The sequence below is a fragment of the Suncus etruscus genome, chromosome 11 (assembly GCF_024139225.1).
Source record: "Suncus etruscus isolate mSunEtr1 chromosome 11, mSunEtr1.pri.cur, whole genome shotgun sequence".
In the NCBI taxonomy this organism is placed as follows: Eukaryota; Metazoa; Chordata; class Mammalia; order Eulipotyphla; family Soricidae; genus Suncus; species Suncus etruscus.
In genome coordinates, this window is record NC_064858.1 from 50,585,427 (window position 1) to 50,606,771 (window position 21,345).

Consider the following 21,345-nt stretch of genomic DNA (forward strand, 5'->3'; position numbering starts at 1 on the left):
CCCCCAAAAAAAAAAAAGAAATAAGGAGGATAGAACCGGGGGCAAAGCAAATGCCCTACCTGCTGTACCTTATGTACTCCTTTAATTAAGCCATCTCTAGAGATTTGACTATTGCAAAAAGAAAATCCTGAAAAGTCTGTTTGGAATGGAGCTGCAGATACTCACACCCAGTGTCTTTCTCAGAAGACTTCTGGGAAGCTGACCAGGACTGGCTTTTCTTAGACTTTGAAAACTTGAGCTTCCCACACCGGCTTCTAGACCTGGAATGCGAATTGCTTGGGTTTGAAACACAATAAAAAACCTTTTATTTCAAAACTCTGCCCTCTGGCCTCAACCTTCTAGCTTTCTAGCTCCCCCAGACTTCACTCACATCAATCCTAGGAGCTGCGTTCAGTCCTTTCTTTCCTTCCCTTTCATGGCCATTCTTCACACACTTTACTAGGTAGGCTTTTTTTTTGTTTGGGATTGTTGGAATTGAAGGACCTTTATGGTGGGTGCTCAGGGATTGGTTCTGGCCACTGCTGGTGGTGCTCGGGGATCATCTGCAGTACTTAGGGACTAGAACAGGGTTGTCACTTGCAAGCCAGATACCTTACTCCCTATACTCTCCAGTTCACTTTCCTAGGAAGCCCTAATAGCTCACTTGGGCCACGTTTTCTCCAGCATTTTGGAATTCCCGTAGAACTTTGAACCTATGCTACATCCTCAGTGAAACCCACCCTGGATCATCACCTTGAACTGTGACCAAGTATAAGATTCTTTGTTCTACGTGTCTTGACCTAATTCTCCAAACTCAAACTCTGCTTGGTGTTAACCTCCCTAACTTTCCTCCATCTCTGAGAAAACTAAGATGTTCAAACATAAGGCACCAGAACTTTCTGCCCAAGCATTTTTAATTCTCTATGTGTTGGAGGTTTCTATGGCCCCAGTCATTTGAGGATTCCAAGCTTAGGTAGGCCCTGACAATGTGGACAAAGATAGACCATATACTTGCTTTTTCTAAATTCATGACTCAAAGAAGCTAGAAGTATTTTCATTGGAACCCATTTCTTTTGCATGGCTAGATTTTTTTTTTATCTTTCATGATTTACCATGGGATTACAATATTGAAGAATTTCAAACACAAAGCTTCACCTCCTATGCATATGACTTAAGTCATCAACCACTCAAGTTCTAGTTTTATTTCACTCACTGTTATCTCTCTACTCATTCCTCTGACATCTCTTATCCTTTCTGTCTGACCACCATTAAAGTCTTCACCAATTTCCTAAGTTAGAGTTTTTGGTTTTATTTTTCAGGTTTTTTTTTTTTTTTTTTTTGAGTACACCAGCCATGCTCAGGGTTTGCTCCTAGCTCTGTACTCAGGGATCACTTCTGGGAGGCTCAGGACACCATATGTGGTGCTGAAGATTACCCTAGGGTCAGCCACCTGCAAGGCAAGTGTTCTACCTGCTGTACTATTTCTTTAGTCCCTCTAAGAGTTTTGTATGTTTTTCAAGGTTTTTTTTTTTTGCCTTGGTTATTCAAATTCCACACCTGAAACCATCTAGTAATTATAACCTTAGTAACCATCTTTACCTGTTTCACTTGGCATTATCACCTCAGGTTCTACCCATTGGGTCCCAACTTTATCTTTCTTTTTTTAGGGGCAAAATTACTTCAAGTCTATTTACGCCACATCTTTAACCAGTCATTGTCAATGGTGTTAGGTTGTTTGGTGTAGGTTAGGTTGTTTCCATATTTTAGATGAGCATAGGAATGAAAACATCTTTTTGCATAAATTTTTCTGTATCCTTTTAGGTAAATGCCTTAAACTGGAGTTGTTGGGTCATATGGCATTTCCTTTAAAAAAAAAATTAAACTTCAGACCATTTTCCCTAGAGGTTGGACCTGTTTGAACTCCTATCATGGTTTGGAGGTCTGTGTGTGTTTTTTTTAATCTCCACACACTTGCCATCATTTGATATTTCCAATCCTAATAGACAATTCTCACAGGTGTAGCTATTTCATTTTGGTTTTTATTTTCAGCCAATTTATTTATTTCACATATCTGTGATCCATCTGTATGTCTTCTTTGGAGAAGTGTCTATTCAAGTTTTTGTTTTTGTTTTCCTTGTTTTTGTGTTTTATAGCTAGATGTTCTTATTCCTTAAGACTGTCTTTTCCAGGAAACCATTTGGCTGAGTTAAATACCCCCTCCCTGGGTAGCTTTAGCATGCCCTTTCTTTTGCACTATACATAAATTATTTATCTGTGTTATATGGCCTGGCACAAGACACTTAGCTTGAAGGAACAAAGCAGCACCTGAGCTGGTCTCAGGACTCTATCTGATATTTGTCTCTAGCGACCCCTACCTTCTTCGTGGCGCCCTTCGTCACACCATTCAAGCATCGGGCATACCAATTATTTTCATTATCTCTAACTAGCTTAGTTTTGCGCCCACTTCTTAAAATTTCACCCCTGTGATGCTGTTTTGCTGGAGAAAAGGAACACAGGTCAGAGCTGCCAGAAACACTTTGAATTCATGTCAGCTGGTTTTGAAGGTCACTCCAAGTTGGGAGACTTTTTTCTGCTACAAAAAACCAAACAAACAAAAACAAAACAACACTTGGGTATCCCCATATTGGGGGCATGATCCACAGTTTAAGAAGTTAGGGCTTAGGGAAGGTGGGGATACATTTCCAGGGCCAGACAAACCTTGCAATGCATTGTCTGAGTCCTTGAGCTGGCTAACATCTTAATCACTACCAATTAACAATACTGAAGTAACCTGTTCTCTGGAAAGGTTATTTAGGTTATTCCCAGCATGAATAACAAGAATGCCACCCAAGAATGACTACCATATGCAGTGTAAGCAGAATCCAGGAGAATCCAGGGTGAGGACAGGAAGTTTCAGGAGCAGAATCTGCTCTTCCTTATCTCCCCCACCTTTGGGTATTTACATTTAAGACATATTTTGATGCCATACCTGTTGGTGCTCTGGGCTTACTCCTGGCTTTATTCTCTGGCTCCTGACATGCTCGAGGGACCATTTGGGATGCGAGTGAAAAACCTAGATTGGCAGTGTGCAAGGCATACACCCTATCTGTTGTAGTATGGCTCTCGTTTTTATTTTATTTATCCCATTTTTATTTCTTCTGATAACTTACTGTCATTCACATTGAACTCTAAGACAATGGTCTGTTTCTCAAGCTTTTTCTTACTAAGGTCCTCTTCCTGTTCTCTTTCTCCCATTGCCCCTCTTCCCCACACCCTTGTCCTATTGGTTGGCCCCCTAGTCCTATTAATGCATTTTCATCTGCAACTCCCTTGGAACAACCCTGCTTGAGACATCTAGTCTAGACATCATTTCTCTTAGATGTCAATTTATTTGGCTAAAGTTGACCCAAATGTTTCACCCTGGGAAGTTGAAATTGAGGCAGTCTGGCTGCAATTGTCCACTCCAATGAGAACTTCTTTTTTTATTTAAATCATTGAGATTTACAAAGTTATGCTTCAGTACCAATCCCACCACCAGGGTCAGCCTCCCTCCACCAATGATCTCAAAGTGCATCCCATGCTACCACCACCTCCCACTCTCTGCCCCAACTGGCCTGTTATTTTGGTTATTAAAGATTTCATTGTTGTTGACTCTGGCTTGGATATTTAATTCTGTCCTTTAACCACCAATACATCTGAGATCCCTTGCCCCCATCCCCAACCCTTTAATTTGTCTTACTCTCACCTCACTCAGTTTCTTTCCTTCTCCAGTGAGAACTTTTTACACAAAATTGCTTGACAATGTACTGTAACTAACAATAGCTACTAGTAACAGAGAGGCAGAAACAAAGCTAATATAAATAGAGCCACTGGTACCACAGCCCTGAAGCTTGAATACTAGTTCCCTCGTAGTCCTGAACGATCCATCCTGGGAATACAGTGCTTGGTGTTACAGCTCTGAGTGTTATTGGCAACCATGGTGCTACTCAGCCTGGTAGTGCTGGGGCCAATAGGACTATATAGGACAGTGCTCTTGAGCCATACAGGCCCAGGGATAGAAACTGAGGCCTCAAATATAAAGGCATGCAACCCACCTCTCTTGAACTAGCTCCCTGTGTCCTCTCTCCTGAGATTAACAGGCCCTTTTTCTGACTTTCAGCCAATTGTGTAATGTCACTGGCAACATTATAACCAATCCAACTGTGGTTCCCACCTGTATGCTTTGCCATCGTTTGTGTGTGTGTGTGTGTGTGTGTGTGTGTGTGTGTGTGTGTGTGTGTATGTGTGTATGTGTGTGTGTGAAGCGGGGGGAGGGGTGCTTGGTCCTCTTCCTTAAACCAAGTTTGTGTTGTATTCAGTAGGTTTTTCTGCATGCCATAGGTTCTATATGGGGAAAATGTTGGCTCACCACTAAGGAATGAGGCATATAGAGTTGACTATCAAGCTTCACTGGGGACTCCTGGGAAGTAGTGGTATGCAGGTGGTCCTGTGACCCTAACAGAGAGGAAAGAGGGACTAACCCTAAGATCCTGTATGGAAGCAACTAATACATGTGTGATCAATTCATCAGTGGGTGGTGAGAAAAACCAACTGCCAGTTCATATTTAAGGCTACAGAAAAAGCACAACTTGAATCCAGTTGAAAATTATAGGTAGGAGGCAGATTGAAACCCAAGTTGCATCTATTAGGAAACAACATGTTGACATTACTTTGTGTTATAAAAGAAAACAAATAAGAATTTATTTTTTAAAAAAGGGCTCTTGTAAATCAAAAGGTGAATATTAAAAAAAATCATTTTCCAAAGGAAACACCACTGGGCAGGAAGATTGGTAGCTCAGCTTTATTTATGAAAATCACTCATAAAACAATCAAAAGCTTGAGGTTCATATTTCCTTGATTCAATTTTTAAAAAAACGAAGTGTGAAATCAGCAATGGGCAGGATCTTAATCCACTTTCAAGTCCTTGCCCACTAGCATGGCAGTCACCGGGTGCATACTTGCTTTGTGCTTTTGGTAGGCAGACACAGCCTCGTCATGCGATTTGTCAAAGGCAGCAAGGTCCCTGGGTGGGGTGAGGGGGGAGAAAAAGAGAAAAAAAAGAGAGAGGGAAAGAGAGAAAGAGAGAGAAGAGAGAGGAGAGGAGAAAGAGATGTTTTGTTATTTGGCAAATTTCATTATCCTTGTAAAGTAAATAAAAAGCCGATTAACTGTGGATATACAAATATAATTCTCTCTCTTTTTATTTTCAGAACTCCACCAAATCCATAGTCAAAATACTTTCATTAAGACACTGTATCCAGACTACAACTAACCCCTCTACCCCTAGTTTTGGCAGCATTCTTTATTAAATGTTAAGCAACCTATACTTTCTACCTAATTATAACATTTAAATCACAGAGATCTAAAGCTATCTGCTTTCTTTTCCTTGCATTTAACTTCCAATTCTTTTTTCCATCTATGCCTTCTCACCAATATCTACTTGCCTTGACACATCTATCTGTGAAAAGGTTGGGGCTAGAGAAATAGAACAGCTGGCAGGGTGCTTGCCTTGCACATGGCAGACTCAGAATCGATCCCAGGCATCCCATATAGTCCCCATGCCTTGCCAGAAATGATACAGCTCAAAGCCTAGAGTACCCCTAAGCACTGCTGGATGTAGTCTCCAAATCAAAATAAATAAATAAATAAGCTTGTCTTTGATTTATTTTCATTTCACCCATGTTTAACGCTATTTGATTCCTTGTAGATAATTTCTACATAATACTTCTCTAAAAACTAATAAAACCATGTCAAATTTTCAAATAGTTAGAATTTATTCATTCACAATCCCAAAGACTTCTCCAATTAACAACTTTTAAAATATTAGTTTTAGCTGTATTCTTAAAAATATTTCAGCAACAAAGGCTGGAGAGATAACATGGAGGTAGGGCATTTGCCTTGCATGCAGAAGGACAGTGGTTCAAATCCTGGCATCCCATATGGTACCTGAGCCTGCCAGGAGCAATTTCTGAGCATAGAGCCAGGAATAACCCCTGAGGGCTGCCAGGTGTGACCCAAAAACAAAAAAAAATTTTTTTCAGCAACAAAAGCTTTTTTTGGTTTATTTTTGGGTCACATTTTACTTGGCTTTGCTCAAGTCTTACTTCCAGTACTGTGTTCAAGGATCCCTCCTGGTGATGTTCAGAAAAGCATAGGGGGTACCAGAAATAGAACGTAGACTAGCTGTTTCCAAGGCAAATAAAATATGCCCTCTGGCCCTCATTTCTTAAAGACTGGTTGTCCCTTCTCCTTCCGTAAATTCAAAGCACAGTCAGATTTTGGTCTTACTTGAATAAGGGTCGTGTAAATTTCATTCTTCCTTGCTCAGTTGCCATTTTTAGAGCCAATGGAATTGCTTCCTCCCATTTTGATTGAATGCAAAGCCGTAACCATCTGAAAGGAGGGGTTTGAAGAGGCATGGGGTAGAAAATGTAGAGGCAGAAAAATGATATGGCAGGTATATTTCATATACAGTGATGAATAGTTTCTTTAATAGTTAGATCATATGCCACTTTGAGTGGTGTCTTTATTTTGAAAGATCCCAAATCCTTATATAAAATTTAACAGCTGAAAAAGAGAAGGAAGAGAAGTTTGCTCTTAAAAAGAGCTTTTATTTAAAAGCTTGATTGTGGAGGCGTCACATGGTATAAATGAAACTGCTAAAAGAATTGAACTTTGTTTTAAGTTTCACACTACACTTTGAATTTTAAAGGCTAATTCATAATAGAATACAAGTTTTTTAAGTATTACCATTTCAGAGTCAGTTTGGCTAGTTGTAGAAGAATATCTATTTACCATTAAACCTTTTAAATTTTGCTCTGTAGACAAGAGAAACTTAGAACATTCTGACAAAAGAGTAATACTTTCATTTTACAGATAATGTAACTATTCCTGAAGTTTTACTGATTACTTCTAGAGCTTTTAACATATATGACAAGGATTTCTCAAGACTCATGAAATATTTTCCCTTTCCCTTTCCCCACCATTTAAGCTAATTTTCCACTTTCTTCCACAGAGACAAGTTAAAATGATGTACCTGAATCGTATTTCAGAATTGTTAATGGCATTGAAGTTATACACCTCTTGCATTCGCTTTATGTGCCCCAAGGGAAGAGGTGCCTAAGAGCAAAATAAAGAAGTCAAATGTATCATTTCAACAGGATTTCTTGGAAGAAAGGAGCTGGCGAGCAATTCTTAGCTAGATTAAAAACCTAAATATTTTGAAAAAAAAAATTATATTTTAAAAAGGAAAGATACAAATGCATAGTAAAATAACTGTGCACATTTATTCTTCTAGGAGAAAAGAGACAATTTAATGTGTGAGGTATCTGGAAAAGTAAATGAAAATTAGGGTCCTCAGACATTGAGAGACTTTCGAGTTCTTCCTTATACCTTATTTGCTTTTAATTATTCAGTTCTCCTAAGTAAAATCACAGTTTCTGAATATGTTCAATATTGATGCCTCCTAGATATTTCCTCTGAAATTCTTTTCAATGCTGTATAGCCCTACAAAACTGACATTTTTAAGCTCATATTATGGACCTCTTTGAGAGTCTAATGAATAAAACAGAGCCATTCCTCAGAGGGGAAAATATATTTTTCTACCATCTACACACAAACTACTACGTACAATTTAAGAGGGAATTCATATCCCTCTGTGCCCATTTCAACCCAAACTAAAAGGGAGAACAAGTTTCGGCGAAGCAAAGAAATGAGAGGCCAGTTTAGAGAAGTAGGGGATCAGAGATGTGCTTGCAGCAGAGTTTAGAGCCACTTGTAAGATATAAAGTCTCTCCTCTATCAACCTCACCCTCCAAAATTCACTCTATGCTCAAGAACAGTCTTGCATTTGTTGATAATTAAATGGTTCCTAACCTGTTTCATCTCAGCAAAACTCCAAATCCAGTTTGATAGGCTCCTTTCTGCCCACCTTCAACTTCTGGCATGCCAGTTCCTGAGCCATTCCACCTTAGTGGCACCCTTTCTGGCTCAAGGTCACATGGCAGCTGCAGATTCCTCCAAAGGTGAAGACTTTAAGCATTAAGCACTGAAAAACTATGGTCTATTGACTCCTATTGTCTTCAAATCTTTTCTCTTTCTCATTGATTCCATAGAAAACTGCTCAGTCTTCTCAATAGCCTTAAACTTAAGTTTCACCCTTTAATGTAATAGAATAGACCCAGGCATTTGTGATCCCTCAAGAAGCAGCAACTCCTTTCGACTTCATGTTTTGTTTTGTTTTTTTCATTATCTAAGAGGGGAATCTTCAAATCTGCCTGGGCTCTTCCCTGTTCACCTCCAAACTGAGTTATAAAGCCCCCTAACCTGTGCTCTCCTCCTGTGATTCTTATGTCATTCCATTCCCATAGCCTTTTCTTTCATGTCCTGTATATCTGCAAGTGGACCAATTCCCTTCTTTATGTGTGCTCATGTCAGTCCAGTCTGCGCATCATCACTAGCTCCTGCCATAAGCCACCACTTCATTAAATGATTCATTTGCTTTTTAAAGATGCTAAATCTGAGTCATGATAGTAAAGCAATCAGGGCTCTTATCTAGCATGTGCCCAATCTTGGCAGGCGAGAATTCAACCACTGAACCACTAATGCCTGATGGATGTGTCCAAATCTTGGATTAAATTCCAGGCACTATACAGTCTCCTGTGCCTTGTTACAGTGCTGGAGGCTCTCTTAGCACTGAGGGCCCCCAGCACCACTGGGGAATCCCAGGTACCAACCAGCACCAAATCCTCAACAAATAATCACTGCTGGGGTTTCTGGAACTCTTGAGCAGCACTTGGGAGCTCTCCCCACACCCAAGAACTAAATCCTTTCCTACTGATCCAGATAAAATCTGAGGCTTTGGGCTTAGCATTCAAGCCTCATCACTTCTGATCTTCCCAGTCTGTCTGATATTGTCTCACCCAGTATCTTGATTTGTACCTGGGTGCTTGGCCTCCCACACTCCATCACCTTTGCCCCTCAAACTGAAGTTCTACTTCCCTGTTGGCATTGCTCAACTCATATCCCTCTCTCCTTGAAAAATCCTTTATAAAAAGAGATCTCTCGGGCCCGGAGAGATAGCACAGCGGCATTTGCCTTGCAAGCAGCCGATCCAGGATCAAAAGTGATTGGTTCGAATCCCGGTGTCCCATATGGTCCCCCGTGCCTGCCAGGAGCTATTTCTGAGCAGACAGCCAGGAGTAACCCCTGAGCACTGCCGGGTGTGGCCCAAAAACAAAACAAAACAAAACAAAACAAAACAAAACAAAACAAAACAAAAAAAAAGAGATCTCTCAGGTCTGCTACACTGAATGAACTTGAAATCATCTTCTTTGCCTAAAATAAATATACCCAATTATTGAACTGAAATCATCTTCTTTGCCTAAAATAAATATACCCAATTATTACTGATCATGTCAGTTGGAAGTCCTCCAAATTTTCTCAAATTACCCCTAAAATATTGCCTCTTTTCATTGATAAATTCTGTGTGTGCAAAACTTAGACTATAAACTTTTTATTCCTATGAGTTTATAAGGTGTGTGTGTGTGTATGTGTGTGTGTGTGTGTGTGTGTGTGTGTGAGAGAGAGAGAGAGAGAGAGAGAGAGAGAGAGAGAGAGAGAGAGAGAGAGAGTGAGAGAGAGAGACAGAGACAGAGACAGAGAGTCTGGGGACTGAACTCGCAGCCTCATATAGTGAGTGCATGTGCTCTACCAACTAAGACACATTCTCAGACCCACATAGTTTATTTCTTTCTTACTTTTTTTTTTTTTGGTTTTTGGGCCACACCGGGCGGTGCTCAGGGGTTACTCCTGGCTATCTGCTCAGAAATAGCTCCTGGCAGGCACGGGGGACCATATGGGACACAGGGATTCGAACCAACCACTTTTGGTCCTGGATCGGCTGCTTGCAAGGCAAACGCCGCTGTGCTATCTCTCTGGGCCCTTTCTTACTTATTTTTATCTTTACTACAATATTAAACATGATAGCCATTCAGTGAATGTCTTTAAATAAATAAACTATAAAAATTGCTTTTCTGGGGGTGAAGAAAAAAGAAAAAAATTATTTTCCTAGCTTGTTCTCCCTTGAACACGTGTCTTACTCTTTGGCCTCACATTTTGCTAAATAAATTTTATTTCCAATAAAATTATTTTACTTAAAAAGTTTTCCCCATTAGTTTCCAAATTAATGGGTCTCCCATCTGTTCTTTAATTTCTAATGCTTACTTACTTTCTGGAGCAACTGTGCTAAAAATTCATTCAACTGATGAGAAGAGAGATCTTTCAGGTCTGCTGCACTGAATGAACTGAGATCATCTTCTTTGGCCTAAAATAAATGTACCCAGTTATTTCAATTCACATATTAATTAATGTTTATAGTTTTATCTGACATATGGTAATAATTAAGAAAATGATGCAAAAGGTTACCAGATTCCTGAAACTATGAAGATGTCTAGGACTATAATGAAACAAAAATTAAGCTTTGGCTATTTAATAATTCTAGACTGAGTTATTATAAAGAGCTAATATGGTTTCTGAAATTCATATAGAAGAAAATTTAGAGCATTTAATAGTAAGAGTAAACTTTGACATCCTTTATACCATTCAAGTTATACAGACTAAAGTAAAATACCTTGAGATTAGATTTAAAAAGTTAGTATGTAAAATTTTGTTACAACAACAAAAATCTCAAAGGTATTTTGTTTACTCTTTGCTTTTTTAACTTAAAGTGCCTTTTCCAGTCGTTCTGTCAGATCCATCATCTTCAAATTTTGATTGTTTTACTTCTTTTTTTCCAAATACGTAAGCTTATCAGTAAAGTACCTCCCATCTTGACTTCACTGCCTTCACAAATACAGGTATGTTAATGCATTTCTAAAACAGTTGGAAATCATATAGTTTTACTTACAGTAATCCATCTTTGACTTAAAGCAATGCAAGCATTTGTCAGAGTCATATCATAACTGCAAATAGGAAAACAAGTTAAATATTAGAATTTTATAAAAATAAATTTAGTTAAGAAAATTCAGTTTAGAAAACATTTTAAAACCTTTTTGTCTGTAAGATCTTTTTGCAAGAACATGCCAAGATGCACTGAATTCTTGTAAGACTCTCCCTCCTTTTATTTATCATACAGTATCAGTTAAATATCATAATACTTGCTATGAAATATTTGGATTAGAGGCTACCATGATGCTGGCACTAGGCAGTTTTTAACTTGGCCTAGTCCCTGCTCTTGGGGGTAGGCTTTGTTTCCCCCAATAAAGACTGCCTGGAAAGCCAGGAGGTGAAGCAGCTATCTTGGCTCACCATTCCATGTGGTAAAGCGGCTAGATTGTGGGTGTTCAGCTTGCAATGTGAGTTCCTGGCATGTTATTTATTTCCTGCATTGGAATTGCTACTGGATTCACATCTCCTGTCCTACCCCGGATTGGGGTCATGGGAACCTCTTTCCCTCGCTGGAGACTGTGGAAAACTCAACCTAGGATTTCACATGATGGCATCTACTTCAAGAGTTTGTGTCCCACAGAAATTAAAACACATAGGCTGCTCATGGATTTGCAGGATTAACATAATTAAAATGGCAATACTACCCAAAGCATTATACAGATTTAATGCAATCCCTCTAAAGATACCCATGACATTCTTCAAAGAAGTGGATCAGGCACTTTTGAAATTCATTTGGAACAATAAACAGCCTCGAATAGCTAAAGTAATCCTTGGGAAAAGAAATATGGGAGGAATTACTTTCCCTACCTTTAAACTGTATTATAAAGCAATAGTTATCAAAACAGCATGGTATTGAAATAAAGACGGATCTTCAGATCAGTGGAATAAACTTGAGTACTCAGAGAACGCACCCCAGGCATACAATCATCTAATCTTTGATAAAGGAGCAAGAAGTCCTAAATGGAGCAAAGAAAGCCTCTTCAACAAGTGGTGTTGATACAACTGACTAGCCACTTGCAAAAAAGCGAACTTAGACCCCCAGCTAACATCATGTATGAAGGTAAAATCCAAATGGATTAAAGACCTTGATATCAGACCTGAAATCATAAGGTATATAGAACAACATGAGGTATAACACTCCATGACATTGAGACTAAAGGCATCTTCAAGGAGGAAACTGTACTCTCCAAACAAGTGAAAGTAGAGATTAACAGATGGGAATATATTAAGCTGAGAAGCTTCTGCACCTTGAAGGAAATAGTGCCCAGGATACAAGAGCCACACACTGAGTGAGAGAAACTATTCACCCAATACCCATCAGATAAGGGGGTAATATCCAAAATATACAGGGCACTGACAGAACTCTACAAGAAAAAAACATCTAATCCCATCAAAAAATGGGAAGAAGAAATGGACAGACACTTTGACAAAAAGGAAATACAAATGGCCATCAGGGAGATGCAAATCAAAACAACTATGAGGTAGCACCTCACACCACAGAGACTGGCACACATCACAAAGAATGAGAACAAGCAATGTTGGCAGGGATGCGGTGAAACAGGAACTTTATCCACTGCTGGTGGATAAGAAAGTTCAACCTTTCTGGAGAGCTATATGGAGATTCCTCCAACTGGAAATTGAGCTCCCATATGATCCAGCTATACCACTCCTAGGAATATACCCTAGGAACACAAAGATACAATACAAAAATCCCTTCCTTACACCTATATTTATTGCAGCACTATTTACCATAGCAAGACTCTGGAAACAACCAAGATGCCCTTCAACAGATGAATGGCTAAAGAAACTGTGGTGCATATACACAATGGAATATTATGCAGCCATCATGAGAAATGAAGTCATAAAATTTTCCTATACACGGATGTTCATGGAATCTATTAAGTTGAGTGAAATAAGTCAGAGAGAAAGAGAAAGACGGAGAATGGTCTCACTCATCTATGGCAGAGGTCTCAAACTCGCGGCACACAGGCAGTTTGAGGTCCTCTGTACATTTTGTGGCCCTGCCCTAGAGGGATCTTTTTGTTTTGTTTTGTTTTATTTTAGTTGTTTGGGTCATACCCCCCAATGTGCAAGGCTTACTACTGACTTTGCACTCAAGGATCACCCCAACTTTGCCTCCTGCGGTCTCCAGGTAAATTGAGTTTGAGACCTCTGATGTATGGGTTTTAAGAAAAATGAAAGACATTTCTCAACAATTTTCAGAGACAAAAGAGAGGAGAGCTAGATATTACAGCCGACCTCAGGAATCTCACCACAAAGAGTGATGAGTTTAGTTAGAGAAATAACCACATTGCGAACTATCCTAACAATGATAATATATGAGGGAAGTGGAAAGCCTGTACTCTAGTACAGGTAGGGGCGGGGAGGGGAGGAGGGATATTTGGATCATTGGTAATGGAAATGTTGCACTGGTGATGGGGGGGGTGTCATCTTATATGACTGAAACCCAACCACAATCATGTTTGTAACCAAGGTTTTTAAGTAAAAAAAAAAAAATTTAGAAGAAAAAATAAATAAATAAAATAGCTGCAGTTATTTCTGGAAACAGGTCCTGAAGGCCAATCTTTCTCAAGGTGGATAACAGTCCTCCCTAGAAAGTGCTGGAGTAGGGGCTGGAGAGATAGCATAGCGGCATTTGCCTTGCAAGCAGCTGACCCAGGACCTAAGGTGGTTGGTTCGAATCCCGGCATCCCATATGGTCCCCCGTGCCTGCCAGGAGCTATTTCTGAGCAGATAGCCAGGAGTAACCCCTGAGCTCCGCCCGGTGTGGCCCCAACCCCCCCCCAAAACAAAACAAAACAAAACAAAAATTCTAGAGTAATCCAGGGGTCTCAGGTGCAAAAAGAAGAGCACTTTTATGTGCTTCTTTAAAGAAGAAAGATAATCACATTGAATAGTAATTTTTTTTGAAAAGGAGGCAGTAGACCCCAAATATTTGGGAACTTTTGTCAGTATGAACTATAGGTTAACACTTGCCCTTCACACCCTGTGGAGCCAGCATTTCTCATTACTCAGGCAGTAAGTCACCTTTAACTAGACATGTCTATAGTCTTTCATAAAAAAAGACTGGAAGAGGGGCGGAGTGGTGGCGCAAGCAGTAAGGTGTCTGTCTTGCCCACGCTAGCCTAGAACAGACTGCGGTTCGATGTCCTGGTGACTCATATGATCCCCAAGCCAAGAGCAATTTCTGAGCACAAAGCCAGAGAAACATCTGAGTGTGTGGCCCACACACAAAACAAAACAACACAAAAGACTAGAAGGCTTAAAGCGATGGTACGGGTAGGTAAGATGCTTGCCTGCACACTACCAACCCAGGTTCCATCCCTGGCATTCCATACAGTTCCCTGAACATCTCCTGAGTGATTCCTGAGAGCAGAGCCAGAAACAACCCCAGAGCTTCATTGAGTGTGGCCCAAAATAAAACAACAACAACAAAAAAAGAAACAAACAAATGAAATGGTTTAAAACAAAACCCTTCAGCTGGTCTGTTTCTTGGTGTCCTAAAACTTTCTTCTCACTGTTATAAAATGAATGAGTAAGGGCTAAGCCCAGAGAAGGAAAACAAGAGCTCTCTGCCATACTGCTATGCAGAGTTAAAGACTGCAAATGATGCTGGTGAAGCCAGATCCCAAGATGTCAAAGTCACTGATTAGATTGGACTCCAGGCTAGCTGAGTACTCACAAAGAAACATCCTCCAGCTACTTGAGGAGAGCAACTCCATTTATTGTATATTTACATGAGAGGAGAGTAGGGTGTGGACTCTTATCAGCCAATTAGGTAGGCTAAGAGAGGAGGTTAAAACAAGGTTTGTGCTTCTGTATTTCGGAAAGATAGGGTAAGAAGATTAGGGAAGCAGGGTGTATACTCTGGATGTTAAAATAGGGTGTGTGCTTAAGGTAATTAGCTACAATAGACAAAGCCAACAGGAACCTGACTCTCCTAGTGCTCCAAGGAAGGGAGATATACATTTCAATGATCACACAAATAAATGTAAATCTGTGACAACTGATATGAAGAGGCAACACACAGACCAAGAAACAAGAAATGGGTCAGAGAGGTAAAGGAATACTTCCATGAGGCAATGGTTTTCAAACTGAAACTGGGAGATGGAGAAAGAATGTGCTCCAGGTAGCAAGAAGAGCATGTTCCCAGCTGGGATGGGCAGTAATCACATCCCTACCTGCCTAAGGTTCAGACTCAGGTTCCTGATCTCATAGAGTTGAGTCTACTTATTTTTTTGTGCAGGGGCCAGAGTGATAACACAGTGGGTAGAGCATTGACATTGCAAGGGATTGAACAGCACCACATATAGTCCCCTGAGCCCACCAGGAGAAATTCCTGAGTGCAGAACCAGGAGTAAATCTGATATACTGTCAGTTTTGGCACAAAGCCAAACAAACCTCAAACAATACTTTTTTTTCTGCACAACTTTAGATAAGAAAATTTACCTAGTGAAGTTTGACTTACTTTGCTAGAAACAGGAATGATAACTTATATAACAATGGTTTAAAACAAAATGGTTAACAAAACATTACTTTTTTTCCTGTTGTAAAGGCTTTGAAGTAAAGAGCAATAACCCTACTGATCTCTCTCTATATCCTACTATACATATACATATACACACATACATATATACATATATACCCTACTGATCTCTTACCATCCTTGTGTGAAAAGGAGGCACATGCTAATAATGTGCAGTGAATTGAAGTAATCTATATTCTTATGATATAGAAATTATTCTTTTGACCACAGAGTGAAGAATTAAACACTCATGTCTCTATTCTTCTAACCAACTCTTGATAGCTGAAGGAAGGCATCATGCCTTTCTAGCAATTTTAAAGTATTCTGAAATTTAGAAGAATGAGAAGGAAAGTAGGTAAAAACTGACTTGGGTTTTACAGGGGGCAGTCCAGGAGAGTAGAGCCAAGTATTCCAGTCAACTTGATTGAGAATATCAACCTGTCGACAGTAAGAACACCCAGTTTGCTAGAGAATGATCTTTTCTATTAAAAAAATAACAGATGCTTGGGTCCTCAGATCTATAATTTAGTTGATATTAATTAGGTCTCCTTTGAAAACCAAACTTATAGTTACCAACAATGTTCTGTCAGATAATTACAATAGGAAATTAAATACATACAAAATATACATTTCTGAGAGTGCAACTTTCTGAAATCACACACATTAGATCACTATGAAAACACAATAAAGGGGCCGGCAAGGTGGCGCTAGGCAGGGGTCTTCAAACTACGGCCTGCGGGCCACATATTGTATTTATTCCCATGTTGTTTCTTTACTTCTAAATAAGATATATGCAGTGTGCATAGAAATTTGTTCATAATTTTTTTTTTACTATAATTTGGCCCTCCAACAGTCTGAAGGACAGTGAACTGGCCCCCTGTTTAAAAAGTTTGAGGACCCCTGCTAGAGGTAAGTGCTAGCCAAGGAAGGACCATGGTTCGATCCCCCGGTGTCCCATATGGTCCCCCCCAAGCCAGGAGCAATTTCTGAGCGCTTAGCCAGGAGTAACCCCTGAGCATCAAATGGGTGTGGCCCCCCAAAACAAAACAAAACAAAAAAAGGACACACAATAAAAAAAATTAGTCTTAAATTTTACACCAATTTTACTCTTTAGTAATTCACACCAGCATAAAAACTTTTAAATAAAGATCTATCATGGGAGGTGGCAAGATGGCTGAACAGAGGTGAACTCTGAGAAAAATCTGCATTGAGAGAGAAATTGGGTGCACACTCTGATTTGGGGGAAGTAGGGATGTTGCTAAGGGAGTCTGTGGAGATTTGACTGACCAGCTAGGCTGAGGAGAACCTTGAGAAGAGAGGGAAGAGGCCCATCCCCTGGAGCTGTTAACAGGAATGGACAGGGTTGTCTCTGCTGCCTTGGGGGAGACAGGAAGTGAGGAGACCGGCAGCTGCCCTGGAAGTGAAGGTCCCCACCAGCTAAGTGACTAGAGCCTAAAAATTACTGTTGTCAAAAGTACTGCATCAGACCAAGCTCCAAAAGAGAATAATGACTGCCTACACTTCCCAGGTAGTATATTCAGGGCTGATCCCTCTGTGTGGCATTATCAGAAAATTAGGGAGGGCAGATTCTCTTTTATGCTGAACTCAGCAGCCCAATACCACCCCGTACACCTCCAACAGAAACAGCCCAGCTATGTGACTGAAATCAAATAATGGAGCAGCTAAATCATTTCAGGTAAGATTGGACTACAGGGCTAACATCTCTGTGTCTTCCCAGTGAAAAGGGATTGGGCCAAACCCTTTTGCTCCCATGCCGGCATGGAAAACTCAACAGCCCTACACATAGTCTCCATCTACCCCACAGAAAAATGGCCCAGCTCCTCCAAAAAGCTCCAAAAGAAAATAATAAACAGGGCCAGAGCGATAGCACAGCAATGGGATATTTGCCTTGCATGCAACTGACAATAAGGTCCCAGCATCCCATATGGTCCCCAGAGCAAGCCAGGAGGATTTTTGAGAGCAGAGCCAGGAATAACTCCTGAACACAGCTGGGTATAGCCCAAAAACCAAGAAAAAAGAAAAAAGAAAATAATGGATGCTGATACTTCTTAAATAGCCAGGTCCAGGTCTGTGGCATTCTCTGAAAGGGGGAGGGGGGCAGATCCCCTTTCTGCATGAACCACAACAGCCCAATGCTATCTCCAACACCCTCCAACAGAAATGGCCCAGCTCAGGAGACTTAATCTTATCAAATGTATCAGACTCAACCAGCACGAACCACAGCCCAGTAAATTCTTAAACAATGACTTTACAACAAGATATAATAATCATTTTAAATTGACCTGTGTTGATCTAGGTTTTGATAACTCCATTTGCCTTAGAGTTGTAACAATCAACATTAAGTAGATTTATCTGTGCCTACCAGGAAGCAGGCTAGGGCAGGGGCTAAGATGATTAAGGACACTGGTGAAGAGAAGGTCCCACTGGTGTTGGGGTTGGCATTTGAACATTTAATGTCTGAAATGACTGTATTAGGAACAAGTTGGTAAGTGGGTAAATCACAGTACTATAATAAAACAGAATCTTTTAAATTTGGATCTTCTAGAGCACAGCCCCACCTTGGCCCTAACACCAATGCCAATGGGGCACAGCCAAACTGATGCCCACACCCCCACGCAGTCTGAAGATTCTGAGAGGGGAGATGAAATAAGAAAATCAACCTTATCTTTGAAATGGGAATATAGGAAATTCTTCCAGTCATCAGTGGTTATGCTCTTGTAGGAAAATTTCTCAACATAAGCCTTTAGGAATCCAAGGAAAACTTCTAAAAGTACAAAAAAAAAAAAAAAAAAAAAAAAAAGTCAATATCGAAAAGCAATTATTTTACTTTTCTTTCCTCTGATATATGGCCATTGTTTTATTAACCATGAAGAACACAGAACACTAAAGAAACCAATGAAAGTTTTAAGAGTAAGACAATTTTAAATGGGAGTTAGGAGGCTGGAGAATGGGCAGGATGCTGACTTTGTGCATAGTTAACCTGGGTTCAATCCCTAGCACCCTATATATTGTCCCTTGAACATCACCAGGGGTAATTCTTGAGTGAAGAATCAGGAATAACTACTGAGTATCACAGAGCATGACCCAAAACCCCCAAATAATAAATAAATAGAGTTTACATTTAAATAGGGTTTACATTGGGTAAACTTCATCTGGTAAAAAGGAGAAATTCTATTTATAGATAAAGAAGCTGACAATAGAGACAAAGAAAAAGAACATATAACAAGTTCTATAAGCAATAGCCCTCATATGACTAGAAAGAAAAATAATAAGATCTGTATAAGATGATACCCAGCTATTAAACCAAAAATAGCGAATTCTCACAGATTCATTTTTTACTAAGTGCATATTCTTTTTCCTAATTTTTCAATATTTTTTTTTGGGGGGGGGGTCACACCCGGCAGCACTCGGGGATTACTCCTGGCTCTATGCTCAGAAATCGATCCTGGCAGGCTCAGGGGACCATATAGGATGCCGGGATTTGAACCACTGTCCTTCTGGATGCAAGGCAAATACTCTTCCTCCATGCTATCTCTCCGGCCTGTCTTTATCCTAATTTTTAAGATATTAATGAGTTTGTGTTTTTTAACCACTGGGCACAATTTGGATCTCAAAAATTATTTAACATTTTAGGTAGAGAGGTAACATTAGAAATACAGATCATCAACAGGTACATATACAATGAACAAAAACTTAATCATTACACATTCCTTATTATTTTTCTCATGACTCTTAAAAAAAAGTGCATCAGGAGGAGCTAGAGTGGGTAGGGCATTTGCTTTGCACATAGCACAAACTCAGTTTGACCCCCAGAATCCCATATTGATTCCCCAAGGTCTCCCAAGCACTGTCAAGAGTAATTCCTAGTGCAGAGCCAGGGGTTACTCCTGAGCATCGCTGGGTGTGGGTCCCAAAAAACTAACAAACAAACAAACAAACAAAAAGTATCAGGAAATACTTGCCTGGGCCACCAAGAAGCTGTTCCAGATGAAAAAGTAAAGCAAAGCCCTTCTCATAGGGCACTGAAGAATATGCTACATCAGGATCCACACCTGTTAGATCAACCACAAGTTTGGTGAGAGGACTTGTATCCCCAAAGGTCTTGATCTACGAGACAGAATAGGAAAAAAAAGTCCATTTAGGTAGTCTAAATCACAGTGACAAGGGAGAAGCCTTACTAACTCAACTGCATAACTTGAGGGGAGCTAGAACTTAAACAAACTTAGAAACTGTAAATAGTAGAATATGTCACCACACGTTTCTGGAAGCCTACTCACAGAATTAGGCTACTGGCCTAATGTTCTCTGATTTTTCTTGCCCAATAAATGACTTTACGAGGAAAGTATTCGAGGACTGGTCAGAAAATTTGCCTTTTAGGAATAAGCACTTAAAATGATATGAAAGTACCTAATGTGGGCCCGGAGAGATAGCACAGCGGTGTTTGCCTTGCAAACAGCCGATCCAGGACCAAAGGTGATTGGTTCGAATCCCGGTGTCCCATATGGTCCCCCGTGCCTGCCAGGAGCTATTTCTGAGCAGACAGCCAGGAGTAACCCCTGAGCACTGCCGGGTGTGACCCAAAAACCAAAAAAAAAAAAAAAAAAAAAAAGAAAGTACCTAATGTAATTAGGCCCAAGTGACCTGTTGGATAATTTCAGAGACCAGATGAAGTTCAAGTGGTCATGAACAGTATCTTCCATTGGATAATGAAGAACATTAGTAGTCCATTAGAATATTCCTTATTAGAAAACTATGCTAACATCAGCTTTCTTTCCTACATCTGAAAATATGATTTTCTTACTGCAATTAGTGAAGATGACACACAAACTCAGTTTTTAAATACCTACACAATTGTGGAAGAACATTTTTATAAGTAGGACTCAATTACCGTATTTTGTAGTTCTCCCCATCCTCCTAGAGCATGAAAATGTCTGAATCGCTCTCCAAACAATCGTCCACAAATGTGGCGTTCCAAGTACACAGTATGTCCTTCATTTAACCTGATAAATGGAAATAGTGATAGAGAAGAGATAAAAAGACATTTTAATCAACAGGCTTTTTCCTTTTTTAGCTTTTCCACAGAAGAAAGCAATTGTGCAGCATAAATAATACAGGTAATGCTATGTAGTTTCCAAAAATCAATTCTAATGACGACAAACTCTGCCCAGCCAATGACAGCAAAGAAACAAATGTCAAGCATAGTTCTAGGTCTATGTATTAAAGTATGACTAGACCTAGAACTAAAGAACATACATAAATTAAATACTTTTCTACCTATGTGGTGACAAGTATTACAGAGTTATTTTGAATTCTATCAAAAATGATGACAATAAAGAAAATTAAGATCTATACACAAAACAAATTTGAATGAAGAGACACACAGATGAATTAAAAATATTAATAAAAAATGATAAGCAATCTCACCAAAAGTGATCCCAAGTTTTGTTGGTTACAAGATTTCCTGTCCAGCTATGAGATATTTCATGTGCAATAACCTAAGGGGAAGAGTGAATGTCATTAATAGTAAAACTGATGATCTCAACTTAAATATTCTATTATGTCAAAACTCTTTCCATTCTAAATTCTGGTTTTGGGTTTTTGCTTTTGTTTTTGCTTTTATGTCACACCCAGTGATGCTCAGAGTTGACTCCTGGCTTTACACTGAGGAATAACTACTGGTTGTGCTTGGGTGGCCAGATGAGATGCCAGGAATCAAACCCAGGTTGGCCACATGCAAAGCAAGCAACCTTAACTGCTATATTACCTTTCCAGCCCTGCTTCTGTTATTTTTTAAACATTTGCTGAGATATTCA

General features: G+C 39.7%; 1 protein-coding gene across 1 annotated transcript in view; it reads right to left on the reverse strand.

Moving 5' to 3' along the window:
* Window positions 1-4,807: 4,807 nt before the first annotated feature.
* Window positions 4,808-21,345, reverse strand: part of LTA4H (leukotriene A4 hydrolase) — a 49,884-nt gene continuing 33,346 nt past the window's right edge. The window contains 10 exon segments of the mRNA XM_049782937.1: window positions 4,808-5,041; window positions 6,307-6,411; window positions 7,055-7,137; window positions 10,247-10,342; window positions 10,925-10,979; window positions 15,879-15,949; window positions 18,193-18,296; window positions 19,495-19,639; window positions 20,421-20,532; window positions 20,957-21,027. Of these exon segments, the coding sequence (XP_049638894.1) occupies window positions 4,924-5,041; window positions 6,307-6,411; window positions 7,055-7,137; window positions 10,247-10,342; window positions 10,925-10,979; window positions 15,879-15,949; window positions 18,193-18,296; window positions 19,495-19,639; window positions 20,421-20,532; window positions 20,957-21,027 (960 nt within the window). The 3' untranslated portion in view covers window positions 4,808-4,923.